The 16,874-nt window shown below is 37.7% G+C and overlaps 5 protein-coding genes across 6 annotated transcripts; 2 read left to right on the top strand and 3 right to left on the bottom strand.

The window, feature by feature from the left end:
* The first annotated feature begins 510 nt into the window (after window positions 1–510).
* On the top strand, window positions 511–3,874 carry LOC106402971 (oligopeptide transporter 6). Its single transcript, XM_013843826.3, has 4 exons — window positions 511–1,445; window positions 1,534–2,201; window positions 2,535–2,979; window positions 3,053–3,874. The coding sequence occupies exons 1-4, from the start codon at window positions 972–974 to the stop codon at window positions 3,671–3,673; spliced, it is 2,208 nt and encodes a 735-aa protein (XP_013699280.1). The 5' UTR covers window positions 511–971; the 3' UTR covers window positions 3,674–3,874.
* LOC106403144 (molybdate-anion transporter-like) lies at window positions 3,845–6,391 on the bottom strand. Its single transcript, XM_013844015.3, has 8 exons — window positions 6,135–6,391; window positions 5,718–5,862; window positions 5,469–5,637; window positions 5,124–5,394; window positions 4,776–5,041; window positions 4,483–4,698; window positions 4,299–4,401; window positions 3,845–4,210 (listed from the first exon to the last, which is right to left on the bottom strand). The coding sequence occupies exons 1-8, from the start codon at window positions 6,283–6,285 to the stop codon at window positions 4,149–4,151; spliced, it is 1,383 nt and encodes a 460-aa protein (XP_013699469.2). The 5' UTR covers window positions 6,286–6,391; the 3' UTR covers window positions 3,845–4,148.
* Window positions 6,392–8,702: 2,311 nt separating this feature from the next.
* LOC106378223 (molybdate-anion transporter-like) lies at window positions 8,703–11,306 on the bottom strand. The gene is made up of 8 exons (XM_013818410.3): window positions 11,016–11,306; window positions 10,549–10,693; window positions 10,271–10,439; window positions 9,926–10,196; window positions 9,575–9,840; window positions 9,269–9,484; window positions 9,085–9,187; window positions 8,703–8,996 (listed from the first exon to the last, which is right to left on the bottom strand). Exons 1-8 carry the CDS (start codon window positions 11,164–11,166, stop codon window positions 8,935–8,937), a joined length of 1,383 nt encoding a protein of 460 aa, XP_013673864.2. The 5' UTR covers window positions 11,167–11,306; the 3' UTR covers window positions 8,703–8,934.
* A 1,462-nt stretch (window positions 11,307–12,768) lies between these two features.
* Window positions 12,769–14,211, top strand: LOC106402589 (rhodanese-like domain-containing protein 14, chloroplastic). Its single transcript, XM_013843390.3, has 6 exons — window positions 12,769–13,132; window positions 13,233–13,279; window positions 13,377–13,469; window positions 13,554–13,692; window positions 13,788–13,890; window positions 13,959–14,211. Exons 1-6 carry the CDS (start codon window positions 12,952–12,954, stop codon window positions 14,074–14,076), a joined length of 681 nt encoding a protein of 226 aa, XP_013698844.1. The 5' UTR covers window positions 12,769–12,951; the 3' UTR covers window positions 14,077–14,211.
* LOC106402497 (vacuolar protein sorting-associated protein 26B) lies at window positions 14,187–16,837 on the bottom strand. Of its 2 annotated transcripts, XM_022717700.2 has the most exons (11): window positions 16,696–16,837; window positions 16,344–16,387; window positions 16,192–16,266; window positions 15,977–16,051; window positions 15,820–15,892; window positions 15,672–15,716; window positions 15,466–15,577; window positions 15,304–15,370; window positions 15,129–15,173; window positions 14,593–14,824; window positions 14,187–14,520 (listed from the first exon to the last, which is right to left on the bottom strand). In XM_022717700.2, exons 2-11 carry the CDS (start codon window positions 16,344–16,346, stop codon window positions 14,336–14,338), a joined length of 912 nt encoding a protein of 303 aa, XP_022573421.2. In that variant the 5' UTR covers window positions 16,347–16,387; window positions 16,696–16,837; the 3' UTR covers window positions 14,187–14,335. The 2 variants fall into 2 exon arrangements, with proteins under 2 accessions (XP_022573421.2, XP_048598908.1); XM_048742951.1 differs by lacking the exon at window positions 16,696–16,837 and having other exon boundaries at window positions 16,344–16,677.
* Between the last annotated feature and the right edge of the window lie 37 nt (window positions 16,838–16,874).

Raw genomic sequence — 16,874 nt, 5'->3', positions numbered from 1 at the left:
AAATTTCTCACATAATTGTGATATTTTTTGTTTCGTTGAAGTTTCGAACTCTCCTTTCTATTTTTTAACTGATGAAGTTTTGAACTCTAGAGGAAGTGCTTTAACATATTCCAATAGTTATTAATGTACTCCAGTAGTACAGTTACATGGTTGGTGTGGAACTGATATGTTTTAATAGTTGGTACTTTAGACATAGTTGTTAGATGAGTCGTATACATTTGATATTTATTTTCAAACGTTACAAGGTTTGGTGCGCCCGTGCGTGGTGGCCTAGTGACCACAGCAAACTTGTGGTACGTACAGCTGGGTTGGCAGTGGCACCGAACACCAAAGTATTTATATTACTGCATTAAAGATTTCTACCTCTCATGACATAAACTTAAATAATATCTGCCTCTCTTTTTTTTGTTTGCAACTTTGTTTAATTTTTTTTTTGTCATCAACTTATACCTACTCATATTGATTCTGTGAAACATGTTAAGAGATCTGCATAACGACAGTTGCGAATTTTGTTTAATTTTATAAATTACAAAACTGTATAAGTATATATCTTCTGTTTGGAACCTTTGTTTAATTTTTTTTTGTGTGCACAACCTTTGTTTAATTTATAAATTACTAAAACTATATATCTTCTTTAGCTTAGCTGTTCTTCTCCCTCCCCACAAGCCGATGCTCTTGACCCATCACTTGTCGTTTTCCTCTGGTGTATTCTCTTTCTTCTGCAAAATTCTTATTTTATAATTTCTTTATCTGTCGATCCATTTATATTATTATTATTATCTCAAATAATAACATGCGAGTGACAAAGCAAAAACAAAAGAGTTTTCAGTGGAAAAGACAGACTCCCTTAATGGGATACACACGCGAGGTGAGTGCATAGATACTTCAATACAATTATTGAAGAGTTTACACATATAAAAAGACTACAACCATCCCTCAAAGATCGGAACACATTAGAAAAGAAAAGCGATATGGGAGAGATAGCAGAAGAGTTCCCGGTGGTTATAACGGACGATGACCGGTGCGTTGTACCGGAGGTTGAGCTCACCGTACCCAAAACCGATGATCCGAGCTTACCGGTTCTCACGTTTCGGATGTGGGTTCTTGGTATAGGCGCGTGCATTGTACTCTCTTTCATTAACCAGTTTTTCTGGTACAGAACCATGCCGTTGAGCATCACCGGAATCTCAGCTCAGATCGCCGTCGTGCCGCTCGGACATCTCATGGCGAGGGTGCTTCCGACGAGGAGGTTCTTGGAAGGTACGAGGTTCCAGTTCACGTTAAATCCAGGTGCCTTCAACGTCAAGGAACATGTTCTGATCACAATCTTTGCGAACTCCGGCGCCGGCTCCGTCTACGCTACTCATATTCTCAGTGCTATCAAGCTTTACTACAAACGCTCTCTTCCTTTCCTCCCTGCGTTTCTCGTCATGATCACCACTCAGGCATTCACATCCTCTGTTTCTTGAATCTTGAATCTTGAATTTTCAGTTCTTGAATCTTGAAGTTTTTTTTTTTTTTTGTTTTGTATAGATTCTTGGATTTGGATGGGCGGGTCTATTCAGGAAACACCTGGTCGAGCCAGGAGAGATGTGGTGGCCAAGCAACCTCGTCCAAGTCTCTCTCTTCGGAGCATTACACGAGAAGGAGAAGAAATCAAAAGGACACATGAGTCGAACACAGTTCTTCTTGATCGTCCTAGTAGCTAGCTTTGCTTACTATATCCTTCCCGGTTATCTCTTCACCATGTTAACATCAATCTCATGGGTCTGCTGGTTCAATCCCAAATCAATTCTAGTAAACCAACTTGGTTCAGGTGAACACGGTCTAGGTGTTGGATCCATTGGTTTTGATTGGGTCACCATTAGTGCTTACCTTGGAAGCCCCTTAGCTAGTCCCTTGTTCGCTTCTGTCAATGTAGCCATAGGCTTTGTCCTGGTCATGTACATCGTCACACCTATTTGTTATTGGCTTAACATATATGAAGCCAAGACGTTTCCTATCTTCTCTAGCCAGCTCTTCATGGCTAATGGCTCCCGCTATGATGTTTTGAGCATTATTGATAGCAAGTTCCATCTAGACCGTGCGGTTTACTCTAACACCGGTTCTATCAACATGAGCACCTTCTTTGCCGTTACTTATGGACTTGGCTTTGCTACATTGACTGCCACCATCGTCCATGTCTTGGTCTTCAACGGAAGGTATACAATTACTTGACTACTTTCTCTATTTCATAGTTATTTTGGCATTTTCTTTTCTTGTTACATAAACATTTTCATTTTAAAATTCTAATACAATTTATATTTATGTTAAACTTAATGTTGATTATAAAATGTATATATTGATCTTACACATAATTTTATTTATCTCCAATATTGTATTTAATAAATGTAATTAATAAAAACATAAATGCAATTCAATCATTTTTTTTTAATTTGTGTGAAAAATGCCCTTTTAAAGAAAACTGAAGGAGAGTATGTTTTTTTTGTACTAGTCAGATCAAACTCAAGACTAATCTCTATGTGTGTTTACAGTGACTTGTGGAAACAGACAAGAGGTGCGTTTCAGAAGGATAAGAAAATGGATATACATACGAGAATCATGAAGAAGAACTACAGAGAAGTTCCATTGTGGTGGTTCCTAGTGATCCTCTTACTGAATATTGCGCTCATCATGTTCATATCTATGCACTACAACGCCACCGTGCAGCTTCCTTGGTGGGGAGTGTTACTTGCTTGTGCCATTGCTATCTCTTTTACCCCCTTGATAGGTGTTATAGCCGCCACTACTAACCAGGCACCAGGGTTGAACATAATAACCGAGTATGTTATTGGGTATATCTACCCGGAGCGTCCTGTTGCCAACATGTGTTTCAAGGTCTATGGATACATTAGTATGACTCAAGCTTTAACTTTCATTTCTGACTTCAAGCTCGGTCACTACATGAAGATCCCACCTAGATCCATGTTCATGGCTCAGGTATGTTATCAGTTGGTTTTATGTTGGAAGCTCGTAAAAAAAAAGACAACTAATCAAACTGGAATAAGTTCAGGTGGTGGGGACGCTTGTGGCGGTTATGGTTTACACAGGAACAGCTTGGTGGTTAATGGAAGAGATTCCTCATCTCTGTGACACATCCTTGCTTCCTTCAGACAGCCAATGGACTTGTCCCATGGACCGCGTCTTCTTTGACGCCTCTGTGATATGGGGATTAGTGGGACCACGCAGGGTGTTTGGAGACCTTGGAGAATACTCAAGTGTCAACTGGTTCTTCCTCGTAGGTGCCATAGCTCCACTCTTGGTCTGGTTAGCCGCTAAAGCATTCCCATCTCAGACATGGATCTCCAAGATTCATATCCCTGTCCTTGTTGGAGCCACCGCAATGATGCCGCCAGCAACAGCTGTTAACTTCACCAGCTGGCTTATTGTTGCATTCGTCTTTGGCCATTTCATTTTCAAGTACAGGAGAGAGTGGTGGAAGAAGTATAACTACGTGTTGTCGGGTGGTTTAGATGCTGGCTCGGCTTTTATGACTATACTTCTGTTTCTTGCACTTGGAAGAAAGGGTATTGAAGTGCAGTGGTGGGGAAACTCTGGTGACCGTGATACATGTCCTTTAGCTTCATGTCCAACCGCAAAAGGGGTTGTGGTCAAAGGTTGTCCCGTCTTCTAGCTTGTCAGAGAAACAGTATATAACAAGACGCAAGGAAACAGTATTATTTTTATCCTCAGAAATGTATTTACTCTTTGAAGAAGTTTGTCATAGCTTTACATTAGGTACTGTTCTGTTCTATGACCAAACACAAATGCTAGTGACTCTATTTGTGTCTTCTTATAATGAGTATTATGTGAAGATATTTTTTTATCCAAAGCATATTACAAGAACAGAGTTTATCAAAATGGTAGAAGCAATGTCTTGTATAGAAAGAAAGAAGAAACACACTGATTGCATACAAAAATGAACTTGTCTTTCAGTTTAACATCAACAATAAATAATAGCCAAGAAAATTAAATAATCAAACTTCACTGCTATGAACTTTCTGTTCTGCATGCTATATTGCCTTGCAAAACAACCTTAAAACCTTTTCTTGTCTTCTATCTGTCTCCATTATTGAATCCGGAATGTGCGTAATACGTAGATTATTTCATCAAATGTTGAGAGGAGCTTCTTCTGCGTTTCTTTCATTAAGAGGTGTCCAATCATTTGCCTCTGCAAAATCATAGAGAGTTAAAACTGATTGTAAGTGGGAAGCTTGCTAGAGCAAGTAGGTAGCTCAATCAACATAGAGACAACATACTTGGTTTGTCAGCTATCGTCATGAGCCTTCTTTGCAGGAGACTTGCAATAAAGAGGAAGACGGAGCACATTCCAAACATGACAGTCATAGGGAACTCATTCACCTTCAGAGCATATAAAAACTAGTCAGTACCAAGGGACAGGTTCATAGGATAACGCATAAAAAGAATTGTGGGGGTACTTACATTGTATAAGACAACGCAGACAAAGATGTTCAGAGGAATACGGAAAAAGTTCATGATTGTACTTCTGGCTTCCTCAGGGATGTATTGGGATCTCATCTTCATTATGGATGGCCAAAACAGTCCTACACACGCCTCAAAGACACAGAACCCAAGAAGCTGAAAGCAACCAGAGAAAGAGATTCCTCCACCCTTTACTTTGGAAGGTGCTACCAACGACTGAGTCACAGACATATAATTGCAAACAATGAGTCACAGAATAGAACAACACAAAAAGAAGCTTTTTAAACACTTACAGCCATTATTATTGGAAGCAATAGTGAGGCCGCAGACACTAGGAAGACGATCTGCATGTAGCTCTCTACTTTGGGAGATGAGCGAGACAACAGACGAGATGCAAGGGAACTGCCGAGCATCGAAGCAAGCATAAAGGTAGCAAAAATGAAACCATGGGGAATCTCCTCATCGTTGGGGCTTAGAGCAGGAGTCCAGAGGAATACAAAAGTATACATAGATCCTTCAAAGAGCGACTGGATGGCACCCAAAAGTGCAATCTTTTCATCTGATGAAAGATACAAACATTCTTCAAGACTCAAGAGGCAAATGTCAATAGATAGTGAGAAGCAAAAGTACTATCAACTCACCAGAGGCAATGGCGACTGCAGCACCTCTAAACTGAGTAATCAAGTCCTTGTTGTCAGAAGGATCTCCATAGTTTTCTGACCATGAAGATAGAATGACAGCCATTCCAATAGCAAGAAAGCATGCAGCAGCATCAAATGGCGCAACAGGTCCAAGAGAGAAGGAATGCACTAGCAAGTTCCCAAACAATCCAGCGATAATAGCAACAAGACCATTTCCAAAAAACACAGCCTTTGAGAATGTTATAGACAGCCATTGCTGCTCAAAGCCCCTCTGAATACATCACAAGAGAAATATATTTATTAGGATAAGGGCTTTAACTCAACATAAACCTTTGGTAACTTTACCTTATTGTGCTCAGCAACTAGCCATGATTCAAATGATGAAAAGAGAAGGGAAGTAGCAATGCCTCCCAACACACGGCCCACCATCAAAACCTTGTATTGAGGAGAATGCTTTGTGATACAGCTCAATATGTAAGTAATACAGTACGTAACGCACGCCCTCTTACGACCCCTGTGATGCAGAGAGTTATTGAGATTTGCCATTTAGTGTAAGAACATAATAAAAGCATCAGCGAGAGAGAGGAAACTCACTGTTTGTCGGCAAGAGAGCCAACGATAGTACCAAAGAGCATAGAGGAACCAAAACCAGCAATGAAAAGCTGCCCAATGTCCCCTTTGCTATACCCATAAGTACTGTAAAGATAGTACACATATGGACCCTGCAACCAGTCACCCGCTGCCATTCAAGGAAACAAAACAATCATCAAAACTCTATAAAGTTTGAAACTTTAGTTTTAGCAACCAATCTCTAACCCATAGTAGTAGGTAACATTATTGTTAACAGATCTTCAATAATTGGTTATCTTCTCTAACAAGTGAAGCAATTCAAAACCAACAACAAGCACGGATCTGAATCTCCCACCCAAATTCCACATTACTTTAACCAGATCAGATCAGATCGGATCGAATCAAACATTTTCTAGAGATAATAAAAATTGGGGATCGTACCCATCATGAGAGAGTAAACGACGAGGTAGTTGTTCTTGAAAGAAGTGAATGCTGAAGAAGTGTTGATCCGATCCTTGTTGTTCTTGCTCAGCTCCAACGTCGCCACGACGATGCCGAGGACCCCGAACACCACGTAGTAGAACACCTCCATTGTCGCTGGATCCGGAGAAATTGAGAGATGGGGAGAAGTGCTTCTTTGAGATTCAGATCTTTCTATTCTCTACTATCTATACTTGTACTAGGCCTCGCTTACAAACCAAAACCCGAACCCGACCCAAAATTAAAGGTATCGGTTCGGTTTGGATCCATCTAATAACATGTCTTTCATATTGTGATTCTTTGAATTTCGGATTCAGTTTGGTTTAGTTTAACCCAATAACCTAAACATAACCAAACTAAACCAAACATCTATATTATTAAACTGAAGTACCTTTTGGTACTGTTTGAAAATTTAGATAGTAGATTAAATGCAAATTGTTTGGAAACAATGATAGCAGATTAAATATCTTTTTTATTTACATATTTAGTCACTGTATTTTTTTCTCATTTACAGATTATGTCGTTTGCAAACTTGGATAGCAGATTAAATATTTCTTTTTATTTACACATTTAGCCATTGCATTACTTTCTTATTTACAAATCTTCCACTTCACTTAAAATAAAAAAAAATAAATTAATTACAATGAATTGTTGTTATTTTTTGCTGAAAATAAAAACACAAACTGTAATATATAGTATATATTAATCTGCTACAATATAATTTTCAAGAAAACCAAATATCATAAAATTAATAATAATTCATAAAAACCTACTGTAAAAAATTAAATCATTTTTAAATAAATAAACAAAAATATCAATAGGTTAATATATAAATACTACAATTACATCAAATTGCATCAAGTTATAAAATTATAAATATAATATTATGTACAGATAAAAAACTATTATCAAACATCTATATTATAATATAATATATTCTACTCTAAATATATTTTACAAAACATAAAAATATAAAGAGTTCCAAATATAAATGGACATTTTATAAAATCAATGGTTTAGAAACCGTGAGATATGGTACATGATCACATGGTCTAAAAGTGTTCATGTTTCCTACTAAACAGCATTAGATCATAGCTTGTTACACAAGGATACTCACAGAGACCATGGAACAGATTATAAGGAGATAAACTCCTATGTGGTGGATGCTGCTACATATTTTCGAAATTGATAAAGGTCTGGTCATAAGAAAGAAATTAGATTGACATATAATGATGTAGTAAGCAGCATATGGATCACTGGATAAAGAATAACATTGTTCCTAAGTTGTTCATAGACTGAAACAAAGCAGCTGCATATATTATGTAAATGAGTTGTATAAGGACAATCCAATTCAGTCCATATACTTATAAAAGAAATTTGAATTCCTTGTGTTTACTTTATACTAAACCAGCCTAAGAGAGGTTAGTTGATTGATACAGATTATCTATCAAATCTATAACACTAGCATGGACCGACTAGATTGTAGTACGGGCTAGTGAAAAAAAAGGAAAGATCAGCCTTCATGATCGCAGTCCATAAGCTCGTGTAGTCGAAGTCCATGACCTAATATATCTTCCGGTGCGTGGTATAATCCACGGCGACATAGCTCATGAGACGCCATCAAGATATTGATAAAGGACTGCAATGTCTGATGTATATGGCATTACCGAATGTAAGAAAGATTGATAATCGAGATCCATGAGTGTATTTGACCTCAGAGCCGTAGTGTAACATTATATAAATTTTCCCTTTTATATTTAGTGTAACATTTTATTAATTAATATTATTGTAATATTTTACATATGTTCTAGTTATTTATAAACATTATATAAATTTAATTAATTATAAAAAAATATAAAGATAATAATATAAAATAAAAATATATTTTTGAAATTAAGTTCAAAATATAATGTGTTTTTGAAGATGCTTTTAGACAAGTCTATGAAAAAACATGGGAGTATGGGACTTCCCAATTAACGATATCGACAAGAACAAGAACGTGGAGTCTTGCTTATATGATCTCTACGCATTTAGCAACCATTACAGTGGTGGCCACTACACTGCTCACGCCAAGGTCGGTCGCTTGATTGCTCTCACTATTTATTCTGATGAGTCCTTTGGATAAGCATATGTGTTACTGTTCCTGCAGTTGATTGATGACTATAAATGGTATCATTTTGACGACGGTCACGCTCATCCGTAAATGACTAGAAACAGAAGAAAACTTCGCTGTCTCTGTGTTCTGTTTTACCGAAGAGTTGGAAGCAAAGCAGAGATACAATCCAGAATGGCTGATATGGATTAATCGAGCTTTCACCTCACATAATGGGCTGCATTGGTTCAAAGATGCATTCATTAACGACTCTATTCTTTCTTAATTCAAGCTGGCGTTTCGGCTGATGAGTTCTTCTTCAGATTTTTTAACGTTTATTCACTTCCAGGTTTTCTTTTCATCCTCCTTTGACCATTTTATGAAATTTCAAAAAGGAATTAACAGCAAGCCTTCAAAGAAACGGAGCTCAAACAAAATGGTAGAAACAATGCCTCATTGATTGCATACAAAAATAAACGTGTCTTTAAATTCTAACAACAACAATAAATAATAGCCGAGAAAATTAAATAATCAAACTTCACTGCTATGAACTTTCTGTTCGAATTGTTGCATGCTATATTGCCATAAGAAACAACCTTAAAACTTTTCCTTGTCTTCTATCTGTCTCCATTATTGAATCCAGAATGTGCATAATGTATAGTTTATTCATCAAACGTTGAGAGGATCATCTTCTGTGTTTCTTTCATTAAGAGGTGTCCAATCATTTGTCTCTGCAAAATCATTAAACTCATTGTAAGTGGAAAGCTTGCTAGGGCAAGTAGATAGCTCAGAGCTAAATGAAACATAGAGACAACATACTTGGCTTGTCAACAATCATCATGAGCCTTCTTTGCAGGAGACTAGCAACAAAGAGGAAGATAGAGCACATTCCAAACATGACTGTGATTGGGAACGCATTCACCTTCAGAGCACATAAAAACTAGTCAATACCAAGACACAGGTCATAGGATAACGCAGAAAAGGAAGCCTAGAGGAGACTTACATTGTACAAGACAACACAGACAAAGATGTTCAGAGGAATCCGGAAAAAGTTCATGATTGTGCTTCTGGCTTCCTCAGGTATGTATTGGGATCTCATCTTCATTATGGATGGCCAAAACAGTCCTACACACGCCTCAAAGATACAGAACCCAAGAAGCTGGAAGCAACCCGAGAAAGAGATTCCTCCACCTTTTACTTTGGAAGGTGCTACTAATGACTAAATCACACATCCGGTTGCAAACAGTGAGTCACAGAATAGAACAACAGGTAAATAAGAAGTCACGCTAAGCATTTTTAAGAAACTTACAGCCATTATAATTGGAAGCAATAGTGAGGCAGCAGAAACTAGGAAGACTATCTGCATGTAGCTCTCTACTTTGGGAGATGAGCGAGACAATAGACGAGAAGCAAGAGAACTGCCGAGCATCGAAGCGAGCATAAACGTAGCAAAAATGAAACCATGGGGAATCTCCTCATCGTTGGGGCTTAGAGCAGGAGTCCAGAGGAATACAAAAGTATACATAGATCCTTCAAAAAGCGACTGGATGGCACCCAAAAGTGCGATCTTTTCATCTGATCAAAGATACAGAAACTCCTTACTTTCCAAGTCATCAAACATTCTTCAAGACTCAAGAGGCAAACTGAATTCAAAACTCACCAGAGGCAATGGCGATTGCAGCACCTCTAAACTGAGTAAGCAAGTCCTTGTTGTCAGAAGGATCACCATAGTTTTCAGACCATGAAGATAGAATGACAGCCATTCCAATAGCAAGAACGCATGCAGCAGCGTCAAATGGCGCAACAGGACCAAGAGAGAAGGAATGCACTAGCAAGTTCCCAAACAATCCAGCGATAATAGCAACAAGACCATTTCCAAAAAACACAGCCTTTGAGAATGTTATAGACAGCCATTGCTGCTCAAAGCCCCTCTGAATACATCACAAGAGAAATATATTTATTAGGATAAGGGCTTTAACTCAACATAAACCTTTGGTAACTTTACCTTATTGTGCTCAGCAACTAGCCAGGATTCAAAAGATGAAAAGAGAAGGGAAGTAGAAATGCCTCCCAACACACGGCCCAACATCAAAACCTTGTATTGAGGAGAATGCTTGGTGATGCAGCTCAATATGTAGGTAATACAGTAAGTAACACACGCTCTCTTACGACCCCTGATACAAAGCACACCATTACGCAATTACTAAAAGAGAGTTGTTGAGATTTTCCATTAAGTACAAGAACATAATAAAAGCATGAGAGAGAGAGAGAGAGGAAACTCACTGTTTGTCGGCTAGAGATCCAACAATAGTACCAAAGAGCATAGAGGAACCAAAACCAGCAATGAAAAGCTGCCCAATATCCCCTTTACTGAACCCATAAGTACTGTAAAGATAGTACACATATGGACCCTGTAACCAGTCACCCGCTGCCATTCACAAAATATCAAACTCCGGTTAGATCATTGATGTTAGACAAATACCAAAACCTTCTACAAAGTTTGAAACTTTGGTTTTAGCAACCAATCTCTAACTCATAGTAGTAGAGTAACATCACTGTTTACACATCTTAATCCTCTGCTACCTTCTCTACCAACCAAGTGAAGCAATTCAAAACCATAAAGTTCCAAAACTCTTTTCTAAAAAGACAATACTTTGCAAGTAAACACGACAAAAACAACAAATCGGATCTGAATCTCCCACCCAAACACATTATTTCAACCAGATCGGATCGAATATTGAGGATCGTACCCATCATGAGCGAGTAAACGACGAGGTAGTTGTTCTTGAAAGAAGTGAAAGCTGAAGAAGTGTTGATCCGGTCCTTATTGTTCTTGCTTAGCTCCAACGTCGCCACGACGATGCCAAGGACCCCGAACACCACGTAGTAGAACACCTCCATTGTCGCTGGATCCGGAGAAACTGAGAGATGGGGAAGATATTTTCGATGGAGAAAGTGATCCTACTCTACTTCTTTGAGATCCAGATCGTTTTTATACTATACTCTCTCACTGACGCGTAAATGCCACTACCTTTGGGCTCCACGTGGACTTTATTACCTTCGGGTTATATAAAAAATAAACACTCCCAAGTCGTAGTGTTTACGATTCGGAGGTGCGTGAGAGGACGTTGTTTCGCCGTATGAGGATAAGTGAAGGTGCACGTGGCGAGATCTCGATGGTGAGTTGGAGTGATCAACGGTGAGAAGAGTGTCGGTGGAGTGAGAACACTGAGAATAAATGTGTCGGTCGGGTTAAAGGAATGGGGCCGATCCATCTTAAGCCGTCCGATGATTTTAGTTTTCGATGCATATATCAAAGTTCTTCTAACGAATAGGGCCATTTTCTTAGAACAGTGAGAGTCATTAGTGGAAGTGGGATAGCACATGACATGTATTTGATTTGGTTTCAATCCACTGACTAGCCCCTGCGTTCTACATTGAATCTGAGCATTTCATTTGTTCGTTTACATTTTTTCATTTTCTTTTGTAATAATAACATTTGTTTATTTACTTTCTTCAAAATCTTATATTTTTAAATATACATATGCACCTTGGAATATGTTAAGAGTGTTCGACCTAAGTTCATAACATATTAGGACAAACTTTCTTTGTTAAAAATATTCATGTACTCATATGTTGAAACATGTGATATTTGTAGTTATGTTATAATGTACTAGTTTTTTTTTTGACTAATGACTTTTATGTACTAGTTTTTGGTCTAATGGAACGAGTTTTTACCTAATTTAATTAATATTAAGTAAATTAGTGATAATCCGTAATCACTCTTTTGATTTTTTTCACACTGAAATTTCCATTAACTTTAGAAGAACAATACAGAGATGGGAAAAAATATTTGCTTAATCTTTAGGAAAAAAGTGATTAGTAAAAATTAACTAAACTTAAGAAAATATAGATATTGGTTCGCAATCACCTAAAACTTGAAAAATGACTAGTAAAATTTAACTAAACTTTAGGGGGGAAAATGTTTGCTTGGATGTTATTGGTTTATATATTTTGATTGATTTATAAATCCAAGTAAAATATACAATTTTTTAAATTCTCTCAGATTATTATTTACAAATCCGGATGTTTTCACTCGGATTTGAACCTTTGTATTTTTAACAAAGAAATCAAAGCAAATTCATTCAAATACATTATGAAATCAAATTTATTAGTAAATCCATATGATTGAATAACACTTGATTTGAATTAGAATTTATGAATCATTAAACGAATAACACATGATTTCAATACAAATTTTAAAATCATAAAACCAATAACACCATATTTAGTTTGGATTTTCAAATCCATCAAAATACACCAACTATTGTTTTTGTTAAAAGAATTATGAAAAGCAAATAGTAATCAAAAACTAGGTTAACCAAATCGAACCGATCCAAAGAAAACTCAAAACAATGCTAACCAAATCGAACCGGGCCAATCAAAAACGCTAGCATGGCGCAATCTTAACTAGATAAGAGAAGATTATCTATCATTTGATTTTCAAAAGATAGAATCGAAGGATGGAAATCAAGAAGAGACAACAAGCACCACATGTTCAGATTCTTTTCTTAAACTGAGAATAAAGAAACCGCAAAACTCATCCCTCTCTCTGTCTTTTTCTCACTTCCCGCAATTAATTTCTCTCATTTTCCTGAAAAATATCTAGAAAGAAACTCACCAGAGATGGCTTCACTCACTTCTATCGCCACCCCTTATCGCAGCTCAAGTTATCCATCTTCTTCGCAGGCTTTACGTGTCAAACTCACCGGAAACACTCTGTTCTCAGCTGGAGTTAGATCCTCTGCGACTTCATCATCGCTTCTGACTATTCGAAGCGCTGCAACGAAACCTGACAAACCAGCAGGTACACAAACTCGTTCGTGTAATGATTTTGAAATGTGAAAGTTTTTTTTATTAGATTATTAACCCCTTGATTCACTGGTTGTGTCTCTTGGAGGGATTAGCTGAAGTCGATTGGAGACAGAAGAGAGAGCTTCTACTTGAGAAAAGGGTATGCACGCACATCATGTTATCACTCAAAAGATTTTTTTGAAGATCAAAATGTAACAGAGAAGGTTGCTAACTTGCTATTGACCTGTTGTTGTTAGGTGAGAGGTGTGGACGTGAAGGAAGCTCTAAGGTTACAGAAAGAGAACAACTTTGTGATTCTTGATGTTAGACCAGAGGCTGAGTACAAGGAGGTTAGCAGTTAGTTCTACGCTCTCTAATGTTATGATCTCTTGTACCTTACTTAATGGTGAATTCATGTGTGTTTGGTTTTGAAGGGTCATCCTCCTGGAGCTATCAACGTGGAGATGTACAGACTGATAAGGGAATGGACGCCATGGGACATAGCTCGCCGTCTTGGCTTTGCATTCTTCGGTATCTTCTCTGGCACAGAAGAGAATCCTGAGTTTATTCAAAGTATGGCACTGAGAACAGATCAAAAGCTTTGAACCGTTTCCACATTATTTGTATCCAGCAGCTGAATGTTTGTTTTTGGTGTGACAATTTTGCAGGTGTAGAAGCTAAACTTGACAAAGAGGCAAAGATAATAGTAGCTTGTTCATCCGCAGGGACTATGAAGCCGACTCAGAATCTCCCTGAAGGCCAACAATCGAGGTAGTTTCAAAAGTCTTGCAACTCTTGTGTGGTTTGTTTCAATGCTCATATGATTAGCGTTCTGGCAGGTCTCTCATAGCAGCTTATGTTCTGGTCCTGAACGGCTATAAGAACGTATTTCACCTTGAAGGTGGAATCTACACATGGAGCAAGGAAGGCCTTCCTATTGAATCTGAAGAAGACTAACAGAAAGAGTTGTCCAGTTTTGTATCTCTGTCGAATTCAGGTAGTTTCTTTTAGAGATTTGGCTTTTCATAATGTGTGTTTAAAGTTTGTAAAACTTCAGACATTACCAATGAAAGCAAACCAGAATCCAGACAACTTGACCAATGAGCAAACTATTCATTCTAAGTTCCAATCCAAATAACAAACTCTTTAGCTAAATCTGAGTGTACACAAAGTCTAAAAGGCTTTACACAAGACTCAAACGAGTCCTTATTTGTAATCAAGATGATGCGTCTTCCTTCAACCTGTACAAGGTGATTTCTTGCTGCTTGAAGTATCTGCGATCCTCTTCATCAACCAGTACAAGATTCAGATAATACTTGACGCTAAACTTGTTGTTAATGTTGCGATGCGTTGGTGTAAGATCGTACGGGGCAAGAAACAGTCTTACAGGTATTGACTCACCTGCAAAACTCCTTCACTCATCAAGTCATTCAAGTTTCTTAGAAGCAATCACTAAAACATTGTACATATTACCTCTAACGGGAGTTCCATCCATCAACTCAAATTTCCCAAGTGTTTCTGTCTCCACATGAGTATTAGCACCAGCACCTGTTGACTCCCGCCTTCTGATCTCAAGATCCATGTTCTTCATCTTGATCCTCACAAGAAGAAAATATATTTTCCCGAGGATAACATCTTTTAGGTGATACTTGCTTTTGTTGTACTCGAACTCGATGTGCAGGCAATCCTCAATCCCAACTTCCATCTGTACAATAAAGTGAGATCCAATGTAACTAAGCCTCAAAATGGAGCTAATGATTTAAGCCTTGATCTTGTATGAGCCTAAGAACGCTCTGAGTGGAAAAAAGAAAAACTATTGACATCTTTTTGAATAAGTAGGGAAATGGAACTCAAAGATAGGATTCAATAACATGTCACAAGTGATTGTAGTGAGAGTCTAAAAACTAAGAATGAAGCTAGTTGAGTTTGGGGTTTTTTTTTTGGAAAGGAGCCATAGTTCATGTCTCCATTCTTATAAAGTTTCAAAGTAGGATCCTATCAGAGCTCACCTTGATGCTGTTATTAATTGGAGGAGGTGGAGCATAGTTCCGAACCTATTTCAAACAACATCAACAATGTCACAATAAACATGTTTCTAGTGATAATAAATGTGAAATTATCAATCATTACACAATTAGCTGTTTTTGAAACAATGATATGCAGCAAAACAGTAAGAAAATATACCATAAATTCCTGGTATTCCACAATGCTTCCAGCGTAGCCACGAGTGACGGTGACTTTGAGGACATATCTGGAGAGACATAGAAAGCAGTAGATTGTATTAGAAACTTAGATCAAGGATCACAAATGTATCAGCCTTATGAAAAACTGAGTCATATGATATACCTTAGCCGCACATTGACACCATTGTATGTCTCATATGGCATCTCGACAGTTGGAAACTCAAAAGGGTATGTCTTTCTCTCGTATATATCTCCAGGGACATCCAGTTCACGAACTGGAACAAGCAGAACCACAAATGGAATATAAAAATTATATAATACGGTTGAACATGAAAGTAAAGTCATGTTAATCCTAAGTTTTACTCTCACCCAAGGAAGTGAAGTCATAGAAGTTTCCTCTGTCAAAGTACATTTCTGTCGAGAACACAAATGCCATCAGTAATTCAGAAACCGGGCAACAAATCTCTAAAAAGACTCTTTTGGTGGTTAGATCTTAGAGGTCATGGCAATTGCACACCTATTTGACCAAGAAGCTCAACTTTCACACCATTATGCTCCACCTTTTTCCCTTGATATGGTTCAATGCAAACCTAATGAAGATGTTACGGACAAATGATCACAACTCATAACTGGAACAGCTGATATTCATCTTAGAGCAAGAAACCAAGAAGTACCTTCCCGGAAAGAGTTTCTTGACTCTGGAAAAGTGGCACCAAAGCTGTTTGACCATTTTCTTTCTTCATGGGTACCTAAGGGAAACAGTGGAGGAACAAAGAGGTGAATAAGAACATCCGAAACATGATTCAATAAGTTTAATGCATGCGAGTGATCCAGGCAATTATATTCAGTTTGAAAACTTGTTTTCACTACCACAAAAGAGAGAAGAAACCTGTTTACGATTTTTGCCATCAGAGAAAGTGATTGAAATGTTGCAGGCGGGCTTGAATGCTCCAAGAAGATAATTCTGAGACAATTAAAAGTGTGTTTCAGACACAGAAACATCAAGCAAAGAAGGCAAATTTCATAAGTACGAGCACTTACCATGATCACAAGACTTGAGAGATTTCAATCACAACAAACAAAACCTGTTCAAAAGGAACAAAAATCAGCGGCATTCCCTAGTGTAGTACAGCCAATGCATGCGGTTAAAAGCTAGAGCTTTGATTTAACGATTCTTCCCCTAAACAAAATAGAAGCAGACTCTAGTTCCCAATTCATCAGACCAAAAACAAAAACAAAAACAAAAACAAAAACAAAAACAAAAACTATCGAGTGAAAGCTGAGAAACTTCTAAATTAGTTGTAATGATTAGAACACAGCTCGATTCGATAGATATCAAGTCGTATAGATCAAATGAGACCCAAAACAACAAATAAAATGCAACAACACTTACCCGCCAAGTCGAAATCCCAAGTGAATCCACCGAATCTGATAGTGAAGAAAGATCACACAAACAAAGGCACGAAAAAAAAGGAAGGCCCTTTATTTTCTAGTTGACCATACAAAAGCCCAGTCCACAAAGCCCACATGTTCAAAGCTGAGATCTTCAACAGTTTGATCAAGCTTACATTA

This window comes from Brassica napus, chromosome A1, assembly GCF_020379485.1.
Source record: "Brassica napus cultivar Da-Ae chromosome A1, Da-Ae, whole genome shotgun sequence".
NCBI classification, from domain to species: domain Eukaryota; kingdom Viridiplantae; phylum Streptophyta; class Magnoliopsida; order Brassicales; family Brassicaceae; genus Brassica; species Brassica napus.
Note: the sequence above shows the minus strand (reverse complement) of the source record. Positions and strands in the feature narration are given on the sequence as shown.